The sequence below is a fragment of the Pseudorasbora parva genome, chromosome 20, assembly GCF_024679245.1.
Source record: "Pseudorasbora parva isolate DD20220531a chromosome 20, ASM2467924v1, whole genome shotgun sequence".
In the NCBI taxonomy this organism is placed as follows: Eukaryota; Metazoa; Chordata; class Actinopteri; order Cypriniformes; family Gobionidae; genus Pseudorasbora; species Pseudorasbora parva.
The window spans coordinates 4,184,070-4,202,487 of record NC_090191.1 but is presented as its reverse complement, the minus strand read 5'-3'; the positions used below and the strand labels follow the sequence as shown (position 1 = coordinate 4,202,487).

General features: G+C 36.7%; 1 protein-coding gene across 3 annotated transcripts in view; it reads left to right on the top strand.

The window, feature by feature from the left end:
- Positions 1-16,880, top strand: part of LOC137049377 (uncharacterized) — a 29,376-nt gene extending 12,496 nt beyond the window's left edge. The window contains exons 9-12 of one of the 3 annotated variants that reach the window (XM_067427925.1): positions 14,326-14,400; positions 14,826-14,897; positions 15,690-15,746; positions 15,884-16,880. In XM_067427925.1, coding sequence (XP_067284026.1) covers positions 14,326-14,400; positions 14,826-14,897; positions 15,690-15,734 — 192 coding nt within the window. In that variant the 3' untranslated portion in view covers positions 15,735-15,746; positions 15,884-16,880. The remainder of the gene's footprint in view (positions 1-14,325; positions 14,401-14,825; positions 14,898-15,689; positions 15,747-15,883) is intronic. The other 2 variants (XM_067427926.1, XM_067427924.1) reach the window with 2 other exon arrangements.
- The last annotated feature ends 1,538 nt before the right edge of the window (positions 16,881-18,418 follow it).

Below are 18,418 nucleotides of genomic sequence, written 5' to 3'. Positions count from 1 at the left end.
TGTACAAACTAGATCAACATGTTTGGACCAAGTTAAACCTTCGTCAATCAGGACACCGAGAAATTTTGTTGAAGCCACTTGAATAACTGGAGCTCCATCAATTTCTATACAAGCATGTTCTTTGGGATAAAATTTATTAATATTGTGAAATATCATAAAATTACTTTTTTTGACATTGAGCGTTAGCCTGTTAGTACGAAACCAATTAGATAATATTTTTAACTCGTCATTAACACGTTTGATCAGGGTGTCAAAATCCTCGTGCACTGCAATGAGATTGGTGTCATCAGCAAATAATAAGGGTAAGAAATGATTACAACAGAGGAATAAATCATTAATATAAATTAGAAACAATAAAGGACCTAAAATAGAACCCTGAGGAACCCCACATGAAATTTTAGAAGTTTTGGAAAAGAAACCATTAAAGTAAACAAATTGTTCTCTATTAATAAAGTAATTGCAGAACCAAACTAAAGCAATACCCTCCACTCCATATCTATTAAGCTTAGAAATCAAAATATCATGTGAAACAGTATCAAAAGCTTTACTTAAATCAAGAAAAACACCGAGAGCAAATTTTTTATTATCCAGGGCATTTGATATATAATTTACAAGCTGTATTAATGCATGTTCAGTTGAGTGTTTTTTCCGAAATCCGTATTGGTGTTTATATATAATGTTATTAGCAATTAAATGTTTGCTTAATCGTTCGTAGACGAGTTTCTCAAATATTTTAGAGATACAGGGCAAAATGGATATGGGACGATAATTGCTAAACACCTTTATATCACCTGATTTAAAAATGGGAATGACTTTTGCAATTTTAAGAGCTTGAGGAATAATTCCAGATTGAAATGATAAAGAAATTACGTACGTAAGAGGTTGAATAATATGATCAATGGTCTCCTTGAGGAGGATACTCTTAATGCCATCGTGGCCAGGGGCTGAGTTTTTTAAAGAAAAAATAATATCTCGAACCTCCTGCGTAGTTGGATTATCAAGATTAGGGAGGGAAGAGTACCGCCCATTTATTAGGCTACATGGATCATTATCAGTCTTCCGGATATTGTGTACTAAATCAGAACCAATTTTGGTAAAAAAATTATTGAAGCCATCAGCTATATCAGTGGGGTCTGATAGACACCTATCATAGTCCCTCATCTCTGTGGGTGCAGATGCAGCCTTCCTATTACGACACAGTACCTGATTTATAATATTCCAGGTTGATTTAATGTCATTAGAGACACGATTAAACTGGTCTGCATAAAACTTTTTTTTAGTCGACTTAATTAAACTTGTGAATTTGTTCCTATATTTTCTGTATGTTTCTAAGTTATGCGGAGTGGGCTTGGTGACAGACTTGCGATACAACCGATTTTTCTTTCTAGATAGTTTCCTCAATTCACCGGTAAACCAAGGTTTATCTCTAACTCCTCTGGATTTCACAGCTATCAGAGGAAAACTGGATTCCAGAGCAGAATTAAAGAGAGTCAAAAATAAGTCATAGGCTTTAATAGCATCCTGCAACAACATGACCTCATCCCATATGATAGAGCTGATGGCTGATTTGAATATTCCAATATTTTTATGGGAGAAATTTCGATATTTTGCATGCACATTATTATTAGTACACAAATCAGAAACAGAATGTATCATTTGAAACACTGGAAAATGGTCAGACACGTCACACCATAACAGTCCTGATGACACTTTATAGTCACATGAGTTGAACAGAATATTATCTATAAGAGAAGCTGAGTGAGTGGTAACCCTAGTAGGTTTTGTGATTAAAGGGTAAAAATTTACAGAGTATAGGGTATTAAGAAAATCATGTGCAGCAGTGTGATCTGCATGTAAGATATTCAAATTAAAGTCACCGTGTAACAGACAGAGCTTATGTTCCTTTGAAATGATATCTAAGGTTGAATCAAGCGCATCAATGAAAGTATTCATATCTGTAGCAGGCGGTCTATAGATACATCCAATCACAATGCTTTTCCCTTTAAATAAATAACAAGAAGGAATTTCAATAAATAGAGATTCTACTAATGTTAGGTTGAAGTCATTACTTAAATCCTTTCTGAGAATATACTTTAAAAAATCAGACACGTACAGAGAGACTCCTCCTCCTCTTTTCATTTCTCTACAAGAGTGAATAGCATTATAATGTGATAGATTATAGAGGTGTGATGTGTCATTATGGAGCCATGTTTCCGTAAATGCTAAAACTGAAAAGGAGTGTGACAAAGTAGATAAGAAGGTTTTAAAGTGATCGAAGTTTTCTCTGAAGCTACGTGCGTTCACAAGAATCGTAGAAAACGAGGTTTGATCAGAATATGTAGGAGACAAGCAAGACAAGAAATTAAACTGCTGTTCGGTATAATATTCACACGACAAGTTAATAGAGTTCAAATAATTATTATTAGAGTCAGGATTAAAAAAGGTTTCATAAATTCGAGAGTTGTTGTCCATGTTCAGCTCAAATGGATTCAGAGTCCGTGAATCTATTACATGTGCTTTGTGATTCCAATCACTTGTTATGAAACTAGAGTCAATTGTTGTCATAGAAGAAAATGATAAGATAATACCTTATAAGAACGACATCACACCAAAATGACTCACGGTTCACCAACACACCAGGGTTAATCCTTTCACTCAAGAAATCCGAACAATCCATCCATCGGCAACAGTGAAACAAGAGTTCTTGAAGCTGAGATGATTCATTTATATTCATCCAGCTGATTTGATTCCCGTATCTCCAAAACCTTCACATCCTCTGGCCGTAATCCATTCGTCTTGATCCACACTTTGCAGTTCCGGGTCCATGTCGACTGAATCTTTCCATTCTTACGTAGCAATCTAGCGTCCTTAGCAATATCGGCGTTCTTTTTAGTGAGATTTTCATTGAGGTAAACTTTCGTGCCCTTCAATTTCCTCCCTTGTGCCAACAGCGCGACTTTGTGTTTGTGGTTCACAAAGCGCACAATGATGGCAGGAGGCCCAGGAATCCTAGAATGACTCTTCCTAGGTATAAAGTGACAGGCGGAGAAGTTTTCACTCTGAACTTCTATATCTTTGCTCACCAAGAATGAAACAACCTGCTGTTCTAGGGATTGGGTCTCTGGTACACTAGCATCGAGGGCTCCTGCCACTGGATCCGCCACCCTCGCATAGGTACGGTGTTTCGTTTCCAAGCCAGTTATAATGAGGTCGTTCATTCTCGTGTGCTGTTCAAGATCGTCTATTCGTTTCTCCAACATAGCTATTTTCTCATCTTTCTTCATCAGTAGCAACTTAAGCGACTGAATATCAGCTGACAGTTTCTCATTCAGTGCCGTCAAATTTTCCTGTTTAGTTACGTTTCTCAGCGTTAAGCTGATCAATTCCAATTGTTCCTCCACTCTTTTCATCTGTGCAATCGTGGGCCCCCCCATACTTGCTTAGGATGTTTTCAAAAGTGTAATTAATAAATTAATGTGGTAAAATACCAGAAAAGCCAGAGCTCCATTCACCTGTTTGAGCTGTGCTGCGTGCCGCCATCTTTTTTTGCAATTGTTTGCCGATCGATTGGAAACGATTCTTGAGAACTGCTGTCACAGTATCAGCATACTGTTGACTTAACCTGATAACCGTCACGAGGACGAGGACGCACTGAAGGTCTCTTTGTTTAAATTAGCTCAAAATTACTATCAGATGTAAGTAATTACCTTGACAAACTATACATCATTAAAAAGATCTAAGACTAAAGTTTAATTTTTTTACCTCTGTTTTATTCTCAAAGTCTTATAGTGACCGTAATGTGTTAATATGTTCCAGGAGTTATGAATATGATCTTGGGCGTCGCTACCTTTTGATTGTAATATGCGCGTCATTTGCTCCCATTCATAAAAAAATCCTCCTTGGTCGTCATGAAGACACTCGACAAAACAACTTCCCTCAGGGCTTTTACTTCAAAAGTGTGCAGATGTGGAGAAATATTGATAGATTCTCACACGTTTGAGTCAAATTTCTATACAGAGAAGTATTATTTATTCAATCTTTATCCAAAATCCGCGGATGTGTGATTATGAGAGCAGTAGGCTGTGATATGCTGTGTTTTCAATTCATTCTGGCAGCCGGAGGGCGCTGGAAAGCTGTACTACTGAAAATTCACCCCATGGGGAACACATGAAGAACAGACACACCATGTGACATTCAGGAAGTATCTGACATATGGACATATCCACACAGCTCCCTGGGATCGTCAGATCGCTATTTTATGCAGATAGACACGTTTTAAGACAATAAACACACAATCGCGGCAATATATGGTTGGTCTGTGTTCTTTATGCCATGTTGGGTGGTTTCATAATAGATGATATTTATAATGCAATGCTATTCCACATAGCTTTTAGCATTGTATATTTTCTGTCAGATTTTTTGACCCGAAGCTATATGAGATCACCTATTGTTATATAAAACACTCTACATATAAAATATAAAGTGATATGAAGCAAGTTTTGAATAAAACATGATTTTAATCGTATAAATTGTTGTTTTGCTGGTGTGCTAAGCTAACATGCTAGCTTGCCCTAGATGCACCTGCCACTGAGTAAATACTTTATTTTTATGAACATTTTCTAAATGTAAAACTACTGAAATGCTTATTTGGACGAAATGCATTCAATAGAGTCTCAGTGAGGGTAAAGTGAGAGGTTTGATTTAGAAATGAGGTTTGAATAGAACAGTTTGAATAGAGAATCGTTAGTAATTATAATGCAGACAAAAGAATAATAATTGGAGCCATAACCAGTCTGCAGAAGTGTGAATGCCGGGGAGACAAACTGAATGGGGCAGTTTGCACCTCTAAACAATAGAGGCAATACAGCGACTGAAAGCTGACAAGATGTGGCAATAAACATCAGTTGATATTTCAGCGATATCTCAAAATAAAATCACATGAAACGATCTTGTAAAACGTTTAATAAAATGCAGAGTTTTAGACTGATCATCTTCAGATCTGAAATATAACATGGTCAGACTTGTGGCTTTAGCTGTAGTGCATTTCTAGATTTCTCCAAGGCCCACTTCAATTTTATTTTCATAAAGATATATCATACAAATAAATTTCTAATAACTTTACAAAACTTTGAAGCTTATTATAGCTTTTTTTTATTATAAAAAATATTATCATTTTGACTTTACAGTAAACTGCCAGGTGTCTGCTTTCAAATGAGACCATAATTATGCTTTTAGTGCAAAGGATTCACAAACTGTATTTGTTTTAGTCTGAGTATACATTTCTTAGGATTTTTTCAAAATTTAGAAATCAGCTTAACAGGTTAACTCACTATTCTTGAAAGTTTGTGGTCTGAAGATCACATTTAACTGTGACAGGGTTAAAAGTATACGACTCGCCAATAAATATTTTGATTGTGTATTGCTCTGCATACAACTGTATAATGTCTAAATGTTAAACCAATATGTCTCTAATGATCTCTTTGTAAGGGACAAAACCACAGTAAGATTATTTATCGAAATGTCATGATAAGAGTGCATTATACAAGATTGCCCCGACTCGCGCTCAGCCAACATGAAATTGTAGTAGGGCTGTCAACGAATATTCTAAATTCGAATATATATTCGAATAGTTTTTAAAAAACGAATTTTGAAGGTGAAAATGAATATTCGAAAAAAAGAATTTAAAAAAAGCGACGACAAACCCCTGCATATCCGTAGTAGAGCCGCGGCTGTCTGCTTTCCGAGTGGGCGCGCACATTGGGGTTCAGGGACAGGTCACAGGAGTCACTGCTGAAAGTGGACGCGTCTTGCAGTGAAGAGGGCAGAAAATGCAGACCCCAACTCGACCGCAGCAAAGAAAGAGATTTTAACCCTATATAATCTAAAGCCATGTCTGGAAGTACTTTGGATTTTGGTCAGTAGGAGGTAAAATTGTTGAGCTGCAAGATAAAGTTGTATGCAAGCTATGTAATGTAAGATACAGTTAGCATACCATGCCTCATTTTATTTAAAGGTCCCATTCTTTGCGATTCCATCTTTCAAACTTTAGTTAGTGTGTAATGTTGCTGTAAGAGCATAAATAATACCTGTAAAATTATAAAGCTCAAAGTTCAATGCCAAGCGAGATATTTTATTTAACAGAAGTTCCCTTTCAAAGCCGACAGCGAGCGGCCGGTTTGGACTACACCGCTGCACTTCCTGCTTTAATGACGCAACTAAAACCATCTGTTGACGAACCCTCCGCCCACAAGAACACGCAAATTTGGGGGCGTTGTCCTTTTGCTCTCGCAGGTCGAGAATAGGAACGTTGTTTTTGTAGAGTGTATTTGTCGCCATGCCATTGAAACGCTGTTATTTTCATCCCGGAGTCAGATCACCTTTGTTTGGCCTTCCCACGGACGCTGTACGTAGAGATCAATGGCTACAGTTTATGGTTAACTCAGTTCCGGAAAATTATAATCACAATTTAAAACTATGTGCGGCACATTTTGCTGAGGACTGCTTCCTCAATCTCAATCAGTTTAATGCCGGATTCGCAGAAAGATTATTCTTAAAAGATGACGCAGTTCCCTCTTTGTTGTTTATGAGCCACAACCGGTAAGTGTATTTTATTATTTAAGTCGGTCCGTTTAACAGTTTATGTAACTCATGACACAAAGTGCATCGCTGTTTAGCTTTGTTAACTAACGTAAGATGGTAATTGAAACTAATCCGAAAAACTTAGCATATAAAAGTATAGTAATTCATTCAGACACCATCGATTGTTGGTGTTTGTAATGATCAGTTTAAACTCCTGAATAGACAGCTTATTCTGAAACATCCAGCAAAAGCCTTTCCTGAGCAGGTTGTAATCGATCCTCTTCGATATTCTCCGGGTCTGATTCCGGCTCAAACTGATAAGGCAATATAGACATTTTTGCAATAACATTGAGCGCGCGTATCTACCCGTTATGGTAAGAGGCGGGACCTTTCCGGGCAACGTGCGCTAAGCTGCTGTCCAATCACAGCGCGGGAAGCGCTGGCCCAATCAGAACTCTTTACGTGTTTCTGAAGGAGGGACTTCATAGAACAAGGAAATCATCAGGCCGTTTTTAGGACAGAGGAAACAGCGGTATACAGATAAGACAACTTTGTGAAAAATACTGTTTTTTTTTACACGCAAAACATGAACTCATGTTATATTGCACACTGTAAACATAAAGCTTCGAAAACACGCGAAGAATGGGACCTTTAACATTAAACAGAAACATTACTGAAGTGTAGGCTACTGTACTGACTAAAGAGATATTACATGAAGCCTGCTATATTTGGGACGAGTCGCGAGTCTGGCGACTAGGGCTGCCCCCAAATAGTCGACTAAACGTTAGTCGATATGAAGAGGGCTTGGTCGAATAAATTTTCATTAGGTGGTTAGTCGGGGAAAAAAAATCCCCTGAAAAAATTATGCAATCAGGGGCTGTGCAGTCACGCCCGTTTCACACACACTCCGTCTGCAGTGCGTGTGCTGTGCGCATTTGTTCCCGTACCCATGTTAACAGCTTTCAAACTGCACGTGGATGCAGTCCTGCAGCAGTGCGACGATCGTTTTCGTACCCAGTCTATTTTGTGATGCTGTTTTTTAATAGCCTATTGTAAGTTTCTAATTTAAAATGTTTGTTGTTTTTGGCTAAACCTATGTTTAAATGTTTGCCACTTGTGTGAGCTAAATCTAAAGTACTAGGCTATATAAATATAATAAGAATTAATTAATTTAATAAAATGTTGTTTAAATGAAGGCTATACGTTATCCTGACTTCTATGAAAGAGTAAACAAAGAGAATTGTAATTCTGACGAGCCATGTTCAGTAACAACTTTTGGATTTTAAATAAAAATGAATAAATGCTGTTTGTGGTATGCAACAGCGGATCAGTTGCGGACTACAAGCGCAGCATATGGGAAAGCACAACAGGGCGTGCGGATCCTGTACCGCATACACAACGCAACACGCACCGCACACGCACTGCAGACGGGGTATGACATGACATCAAAGCAACGATCGGTCAACGAGACCTCGCGCCTCGCGGTATACCAAAGCGCACTTGTGGGAGAGGTGTCTGGCTGATGCTAATAATAATGTCAGGAAAAAAGTCCAGGGATCATTTTGAAAAGTCGAAGAACGACCCTAAAAGGGCTGTTTGCAAACTCCACAGGCAAACATTTGCCTATCACGCGTCAACATGGAATATGTCTTATCATTTAAAAACATGTAAGTAGTAACGTTTCCTCTTTGTAGTGTTTCTGTTTGCTATACCTGTTTTTATAACGGGTAGGGTAGGCTATACAAATAAATAAATACATATTTTTATTTATTCGTTTTTATAAAATGCAGAAGTTGTTTTTTAATTCTGTAAGAAAAATTAGTCTGATGTTTGCAACTTGTTGTTTCAGTTCAAGACTCATCCGTCGTCTTAATGTCAGTTTGCGCATTGCTCTGATATTTTTGATCTGTATTAGTGTTCTTTAAATTATTTGTTCTGCATTTTGTCTTAAATGTAGTTGTTCTAAACAATTAAATCAAACATTTGTGGGCTGTTGATTTGTTTGCCGCCTTCTTTTTTTTTTATTCTAAGTTTTGGCGTTGTGCGATGTGCCATGTGCATTTATTAAATTATTAGTTTTTGTTAATTTTCCTTTTGAACAATATAAAAAGTATATTAATTTTCCACTGTATTTTTATACCAAACAGCGTTTTAGCTACAGTACTTGTTTTGTACTAGGCCTAAGTTATAATACGTTTATTTAATTTATTTTAAAGAATGAATTTTAGTTTATTTTATTCAAAACCGTTTTTTTTTGGACATGTAACTGTTACAGGTTGCATTTTTGATAATAAATTATTAAAATGCACAGGCAGTCTGATTGCTGTTTTTAATGTTATTTTTAGCCTATAACGTTCCGGCCACTGATTTTTGTGTACGTAAGCGCTGTATACTTTAAACGCTTTACTATTCTGTTTTAAGCGCTTCATTTTTATTTTGAACGCGTTAATATCATGCTTTAGCATTTTCTGTCATAAGGAAGTGTTAAACTTCAACTTGGACTATACCTTTCCTTGTATATACGCAAGTTTTTATATTAATATCATAAATGAATGATTATTCGACTAATCGCTAAAATGCAGTAGTGTTAGTCGACTAGGAATATCTTTAGTCGGGGGCAGCCCTACTGGCGACCTTAAATTGCTTGCACAAAAATCTTGATCAGCACTCAAAGTTTGTTCATTGAGAGAGAGAGAGAGAGCTGCTCTCTGCGGTCTTGGCCATTAGTTAATTTACTTGTTTTTGAGTAAGTAATACATTGTCAAATATGTATAAACTTAAATAGACTACCTATACCATAAGTTATGTTTCTTTGTATTAATTTGTCCTGTTATTGGCGTAATGCGCATCATTGACAAAATGAGCAACCAGATGTTCGAATAGTTCGAATATTTGTGTTTTTTTTTTTTTTTTTTAGAGGGAATATTCGAACGTCATTTTTGAGCAATTTTGACAGCCCTAAATTGTAGGCTGTGATTTTTGCTGTTGTGCTCAGGCCATCCTTAAAAATAATCTTGTTTGCCGTGACCCGACCGACCCTGTCAATTTAGGGCCGACTCAATTTTTTTCTTTATTTTTTTTCTTTTAGTCTTTAGACCTGCCGGTTGTAAATTTGCTTTGAGACCGACCAATTTCTTTTTTTACTCTTCAAACAACTAATACAACAGTAATAAAATAATATGAAATATATTTTAGTAAGTATTATAAATGTATAAATTGCCTGGGCCATACAAACGAAGGCTACGTTCATTCTTTTATAGAAAACCCCGTGACGTCATCTATGTTTACACTATGGTTAACAGATGTCACACTACGGCCTGTGCGTTCGTTTCGGCTCATTCTCTCATTCACTGTAACGTTAGACTATTAAAGCCCTGTCGGAGATTTCGCCGCATTGTGTGACAGGAGTCAGGACCATGGACACGTTACACACACGTTACACACACCAGGCAAGTGCACTGCAGAGGGGACGGCTTTGAGCCCCGGCCCTTTCTGAAAATGAATCAAAAGTGCCCCTCTCAACATTCATCATTACTATATTGTGGCCAATAAAACAGAATTATAATTATAATTAATATAACAACGTGTACAAAACAGTAACAAATGGCAGAAAAGCCGTTTATCTTGTCTCTGTCAGTCTGAAATGTCGTTGTCCTAACGCGTTGCTATGGGTAGTGTGTGTTTTGCTCGACTGCGTGTGGTGGGAGCAGCGGCACTGGTTGTAACTTGAAAAATAATGCTTTATGTGCGGTTCTGTCGATGGATACATGTGCTGGCTCCTCAGTGATAGGCTACACTACAACAGCAATAATAAAAGAAAAACGTGGGCAAAACGGTCTGTCTTTGTAAACTGTGTTCAATGCATGCGAGTGCTGCCGTATGACCAGTCATTTCACCATCATCACCCAGTATATTCACCAGAAGACGCGAATGAGAACTCTGCAGTGAGAAGATCTGTCTCTGTGCTCGTCCAAAAGCACACACACGTCTCACAGCGCGCAAATATTGAGTTCTTCAAGTCTTGCGCTTGAACGGACAAACTCACACAAAAAGTATGTCAACATGTCAATCTTGATGAGTAGCCAAGCAGACATAGTCTGAATATGCCTTAAAAGGACTGTATTCAGTCGAGAAAGACGAGCATATCCCTGCATTAGGTGTTAAAGGGGCAGTAGCCTTTACTGCTGTCTGTCTAACAAAAGATAAGGACATCACTCACTGCTCTTGATTGAATAGCTTTTGTAAGTTTAATAAGGATAAATTTTTTATTTAAACAGTTAAATGTGCAGTTATTTTACATTTGATTAAAAACTAATGTTAGACCTACCTGAAAAATCTGAAAAGCAATGTTTATTTTATTAGTATCTTTGCTCAGTAGTATTTATTTGTGCTGCTGCTTGTATTTAAGTGTTTTGTTCTTATTTTCTTTATTTTAATTTGACAGTAGTTCTTTCTGTCCCTGAGCATGGCAAATACCAAACCGTACTGAAACCGTGAACCTGAAACCGTGATACAAACCGAGGCGTGAGCAATCTGTACCGTTACACCCCTAGCGTAACATATGTACTCAACATTAGAACATTTCCAAAGGGTGCCATGACTGAAAAAAGGTTGGGAAACACTGATTTAGTGAATGGCTGTGGCTCGACGGCAGGAAAAACAATCCAAACAATCACGATTTTAAACCTTTTTCATCATTAACGTTAATCAAAGCTATTATTGTAAATGTAGGCTGTCAAGAAGGAGGAAAGAGGGGCAGTGTCTCTTCAAAACAACTGAGACAAAACATAATATTACAAAAATAAAATAACGTCTGAAAAAAATGCTCTGCCATTGTCTGCGATGTTTGTTTGTTTACTGTAATATTTACCAGTAAAGAGTTGGTTATAGCTGCTTAATTAATTGAATTCAAAAAAACAACTTTTTGCTTTTTAATATTCAAATGCACTAGTCTATATCACCAGATGCGTTGGTCTGGCAACAAGTGCAAGCCACTTCAGAGACACAGATAGTTGCGTGTTCTGAGTTAACACAATCGAGCGTAAAAATAAGAAACATATCACGGGAAAATACTCAAACGGGAAGACCGCGGGAAAAGAGCTAAAATACCTGAGAAACCCGGAAAAAAAGGGAGGGTTGACAGATTTTATGCAATAAACATGTTTTTGACAAATATTTCAATCTGTTTGTGGTCTATAGCCTGCAATTAGCCCATGCGCCTGAAGGCACGGCTTGAAGACCCAGTCAGTGACGTCACGATATGCCAATTTGTTTAAATTCATACCTACGTAATCACCATCATCAAAAATTAACTTTTTTTTTTTTTATTAAAATGGGAAAAAATATATAGACCTACCTACCGTAGGTCGGTTTTTATTTTATTTTATTTTTTACTGTTGCTGCAAACCAAAATATTTTTAAGGATGGCCTCATTTATGAATTGAGGATAGAGCGAACAAGCGATGTGTGATGTTATTTGATACCTTCTGGGGACGTTGACCTGTATTTTAACTATCCTTATGGGGACACCTTCTCTTAGTGGGGATTGCATTATATGCATGATACCTTCTGGGGACATTGACCTGTATTTTAACTGTCCTTATGGGGACACCTTCTCTTAGTGGGGATTGCATTATATGCATGATACCTTCTGGGGACATTGACCTGTATTTTAACTGTCCTTATGGGGACACCTTCTCTTAGTGGGGATTGCATTATATGCATGATACCTTCTGGGGACATTGACCTGTATTTTAACTGTCCTTATGGGGACACCTTCTCTTAGTGGGGATTGCATTATATGCATGATACCTTCTGGGGACATTGACCTGTATTTTAACTGTCCTTATGGGCAGGGCCGTGCACAGACATTTTGAGGGGCAGTGGCCCAAACCAAAAAAGGGGCACTATAAGGGGGTTGAGTATCATCTTAATATAGAGAATGAATACAACTGTTAGGCTTTAGTACTAATTACATTTATGTTGTTCTAATTATTCTTCCAAAAAGTTGATTCTGGGCTAATTTGATCTCTTTTCTATTTTTGTTTTTTATTGGAGATTTAAGTAGCAAATAAGAATCATTTATTGAATATATTTTGAGACAAAGGTCTTGTTTATGATTTATGTAAATCATACGCAACAGTTTTTTAATAACAGATTGTTATTTTATTCATCAAAATAAACAGAAAATAATGCAAACGTTGCTAGATATTTTTTGCACAAGTATGAACTTTTTTTAAAAATAATCACATTTTTCTTAGGGTGTGCTTTAGCCCCATTGTAGGCTACCCTGATACAACTCATATCTATAATAGCCTTTATTACCTTTTTTTTTTAAAAATTGTGTATACAATTAATATGGTCTAAATAAAATATCATAAACATGACATATGTTATAGATACAAGTGTTAACTCACAAAAATGTATTATAATCGGAAATCTATTTTACAGGAGTTAAATAGCCTAGTGACAAACTGTCAGCTATTCAGTATACAGTATATGACGATTTACCCGCTGGCATGCTGGAGCTTTTAATCTATGTTTGAACTGTTGAAAGAAACAAACTAATAATTCCGCGGATCAACCACTGTCTGTAATGTAGACTGTAGTTTGTGATTTACCCATTAATGGGACTACATTCTGAAACTGCCGTCTCCACAGAGAGCGGACCCCGCTGCAGATTGTGAGCGATGCTGCGGAGGGAGCGGGAAAACACGGAACGGATTAGCGGAATTAGTGGATTTTTAGCGGAACAGAGCGCTTTTAATACGCTTTTATGGGAATCCTCTGAGGGTGAGGGAGGGAAGGGGGCAAGAGGGGCACCTTAGCTGATGAGGGCAAAGGGGCAGTGGCTCTAGCCACTAGGCCACCCCCCTGTGCACGGCCCTGCTTATGGGGACACCTTCTCTTAGTGGGGATTGCATTATATGCATGATACCTTCTGGGGACATTGACCTGTATTTTAACTATCCTTATGGGGACACCTTCTCTTAGTGGGGATTGCATTATATGCATGATACCTTCTGGGGACATTGACCTGTATTTTAACTATCCTTATGGGGACACCTTCTCTTAGTGGGGATTGCATTATATGCATGATACCTTCTGGGGACATTGACCTGTATTTTAACTATCCTTATGGGGACACCTTCTCTTAGTGGGGATTGCATTATATGCATGATACCTTCTGGGGACATTGACCTGTATTTTAACTATCCTTATGGGGACACCTTGGCTTAATGGGGATTGCATTATATGTTAGTGCATACTGCCTGTTAGTGCATACTGGATTTTTTTGCACACATTTATGATACCTATCTACATTTGTGAGTTATGAATGACAAATCGTAATATAATTATATCGATTTCTACATTTTAAACGACTTACCACAACGATGGATACAAACACCTTCTAAACAAACCTGAAAGTTTGGTCGGCACTATAACCTCATAGGTAGTGATGAGTATTTATGATAAAGTGGGTCCAATTGGCCCAACTCACGCTCAGCCAACATGAAATTGTAGGCTGTTATTTTTGCTGTTGTGCTCATTTATGAATTGAGGATAGAGCGAACAAGCGATGTGTGATGTTATTTGATACCTTCTGGGGACATTGACCTGTATTTTAACTGTCCTTATGGGGACACCTTCTCTTAGTGGGGATTGCATTATATGCATGATAATATAATTTGTGTAAAATTATCAAAACCTTCTTCCTTTGTATTTGTTATGTTTGACTGATTACAGGTTGCCTTCCAAAACCACATGGACACAGATTCCAGCTCTGCTGAAGATGGGAATGTCTCCCACTCTAATCCCAAGGTAAGAAATTATAGATGATGGCCACAGTTCATAAAAGTTTGGGGAATAGTTAATTTTATCTTTACTGATTTTCGTAACAGTTTTAAAGGCAACACTTTCAGTGTTTGTTTAATACTTTAGACCCATTCATACTTGATAACTTGATTTTTGCAATAAGATATTAAACTAGATTATTAATCTGTTCTGGTCCATGCCTAAATTCTAAAACAGTCACATGGCAATTCAAATAAGTTGGATCATTACTTGAGAAAAGTGACTACTAATTATAAATGTAAAGAACAGAAAATCATTGCATGGACATAACAAAAATTATCACTCTTACTTTTTTTTTTTTTTTTTTTTTTTTGCAGTTTATAATTGTATGTACTTTAGTTAAAAATCATTCTACACTTTCTGTAGCATTGACTTTTTTATTTTATTTTTAGCTGGGCCCAGAATCACATCCAGTCACTCCACCAGCAGAAGATTCTGTGATACCCTCACCAACAGACACACAGGTAATAAGACAAGTTGTTTTAGAACCATTTAGTTTCAGAGCTGCACAGTGTACATTATATTGTAGTAATAATTATTTCCCAGCAACAATGTTTATCAGAATAAGTTTGACAGAACGATGCGAGGATGGCATTATTACAGGCTTTGTCCCAACCCTGTTAGTGCATACTGGATTTTTTTGCACACATTTATGATACCTATCTACATTTGTGAGTTATGAATGACAAAACGTAATATAATTATATCGATTTCTACATTTTAAACGACTTACCACAACGATGGATACAAACACCTTCTAAACAAACCTGAAAGTTTGGTCGGCACTATAACCTCATAGGTAGTGATGAGTATTTATGATAAAGTGGGTCCAATTGGCCCAACTCACGCTCAGCCAACATGAAATTGTAGGCTGTTATTTTTGCTGTTGTGCTCATTTATGAATTGAGGATAGAGCGAACAAGCGATGTGTGATGTTATTTGATACCTTCTGGGGACATTGACCTGTATTTTAACTGTCCTTATGGGGACACCTTCTCTTAGTGGGGATTGCATTATATGCATGATACCTTCTGGGGACATTGACCTGTATTTTAACTGTCCTTATGGGGACACCTTCTCTTAGTGGGGATTGCATTATATGCATGATACCTTCTGGGGACATTGACCTGTATTTTAACTGTCCTTATGGGGACACCTTCTCTTAGTGGGGATTGCATTATATGCATGATAATATAATTTGTGTAAAATTATCAAAACCTTCTTCCTTTGTATTTGTCATGTTTGACTGATTACAGGTTGCCTTCCAAAACCACATGGACACAGATTCCAGGAGGTCATGAAAGTAACATCAGGTAAGGAACCTGTCCAGTAATAGTTTTTTTTTTGCTTTATTTATAAAAGGTCAACAACATAAAGAATAGTATAAAAATAATCCAGTCTTGCTCCTACAACACATGCAGTGCAATTAATGTAATTTTCTTGTCATTAGTTCCTAGGAAGAGAAAGTGGAGTGAGGTGGAGATTGCGGCTGTAGAAGAAAAAATGATGAAATTTATTCACTCGGGAGTTACTCCTGGAAAATTCGACTGCATTGCATGCATTATAGCTGCCCCCAAAGCCCTCGGTGAACGAGACTGGCAGTCGGTAAAGTATTATATAAAAAACAGAATCACAGCATATGAGAGAAAGACCACTAAAAAAGTAAGGTGACATTTGTTTTTTTTTATTCTGTTTTTGCAATTTAATTGAATCATATTATCTGTTTTTTTTTGTGTGGAAACATTAAAATTTAAATAAAGTTTTGAAAGAGTTAAAACGGCTCGATGTTGGTTGTAAATTTGGTGCTTGGACTTCCTTGTACAGTAGCCATACGACAGAGTGCCTATAGTTTTCAATGCCTTTATTCACGCCCCTTTATGTTTCACATTTTTAATTGTGTTGTGGATTTAATTTTAAATTTCACATTTTGTATGGCTCCCTATTTCTGACACACCCATTTTAGGTTTTGAAGTCTCTACTAATGAGCTCATGAGTTGTATCGGGCGTGTTAGATGAGGGGGACACACAAAATGTGCAGAGCTGGTGTAACTCCATGACAGGTTTGAGAACCACTGTTCTAGAGCAATACAATCAGTAAATATTACTTGTTATACATCTTGACATCTGATTGTATTACTTCAGAACACCTGGAATAAATTACTGGATTCACATGCAATATATGTATATATATTGTAGGTTCTGAACCTAATTTAGTTGCATTGTATGGATTGTCTATGAAAACGTCTCTGTTTGTATTCTAGAGAAGAAAGGAAGACAAATGAGTTTGAGACATCAAATAATAATGAATAATTTAATTTTTGGGGAACCACCCCTTTACATATTTCTCACAGAAACGAATAAAATGCATCAATAATTGCTACAACTATCACATACAAATCCTGTTACACCACTTTTTTTTTTTAATAATAAATAATACAATTGATTCAATAATGCATTACTAAAATTAAACACTGCAGTTAGAACAGTTTTAAAAAACAATGAATACTGAGTAAACAAATAAGCATTTATTTTTTTGTTAATCCAAGACTAAGTCTTAAAAATGTTAAATGCCCCATTCCTACAAAGATGTTCTGCATTGCCTCAAATGTATATTTGAATCCTCTTGTATACTCAATATTAAGCATATAGAAGTCCAAAGAGTACCGTGAAAGCAGTGGGAAGGTCAGATAGGTCCTCTGTGACCACAGTTTCCTCCAAGAAGCTGAAGTTTAAACATTTCTTTGTTTACGGTGTGAGGTTGTACTCCATGAAGTCCTAAGAAGTATATGAAAGAAAATAGTTGAATGTGTAAACTTAAATATCAAAACTTAAATACACTACAAACAAAAGATGGCGCATTGTGGTAACCTGATGTAAAGACTTCAGGATTTTTTTTTTTTTTAATATTTACCAACCATTTCATTAAAAATGGAGATCAATGAAAATATGAGAGAAACAAAAGTTGACTTACCAGACAAGTCTTGAATATTGCATCACACGTCCTAAAGGGTAGTCCCTGTAGAACTGTAGTGTATCTGTGTCATAGGACGTCTGTAGGAAAAAATAAATAATTGCATTAATGATTATTTACTTCTGCATGATTACTTCAAATCATAATTGAGTGTCACTGAAAATGTTCAAGGGATAGGAAGAGTATCAGAAATGAAGGGAAAAATTCCACAAAAACTTATATCTCTCTTCAGGTACTTAAGAAGAAATGACTGTCACATTAACCACTAACTCCTAGGCATTCAGATGTATAGTAAAAATCATACCTACTTATCGTAGATTATGATGGAGTCATTTTGTTGTTTTGAGGTCCATATGAAAGTTGAAAAAAAAAAAATCTTAACGGTAAAGTCTAAAAACAACCAAGTTATTTTAATAATGTGCAGCTTAGCTCTGAACTGGGAGGACAAGAATTAGTGTGGAGCCTATGTAGACAAGTTTTCAACATACCTGGTCTATTTAAAGTGCAGGCACACTCAGACACATCAGTGGTACGAGTCGTCCTGGGGGCCAATACAGATGCAAGTTAGTGAGTTACCAACACTGCATGAAATGTGCGCGCAGTGTAGATCTGTATTTACAAAAACCAATGTGAATGATCAGGTTAATAAAGACAAAATTAATGAGAATAATTAAACGTTTAGTTTATATAACGTTACTGCAGCACAGCTTTAAAATTATATAAATAAACATTATCTATTCAAAACTTTCCATAAAGAAATCTAATGTACAATTATAATCCTTTAACATTCAATATTTAAAAATGTTTGAGTGCTGCAGCTGCCCTGTGTATCGTTAGCGTTAATAAGAATTATCAGATGCCCTCAGTTACAGTAAAGATGGAGAGTCGAGTAATAAATCTTACAATGCAACCGAAGTCATATGCACGTCTTCCAAACACACGAGCAGCTCGATTTAACCATTCAGGAACGTTAAAGGAAAGGAAGTAATGTCACATGCAACGTTAACTGTACTG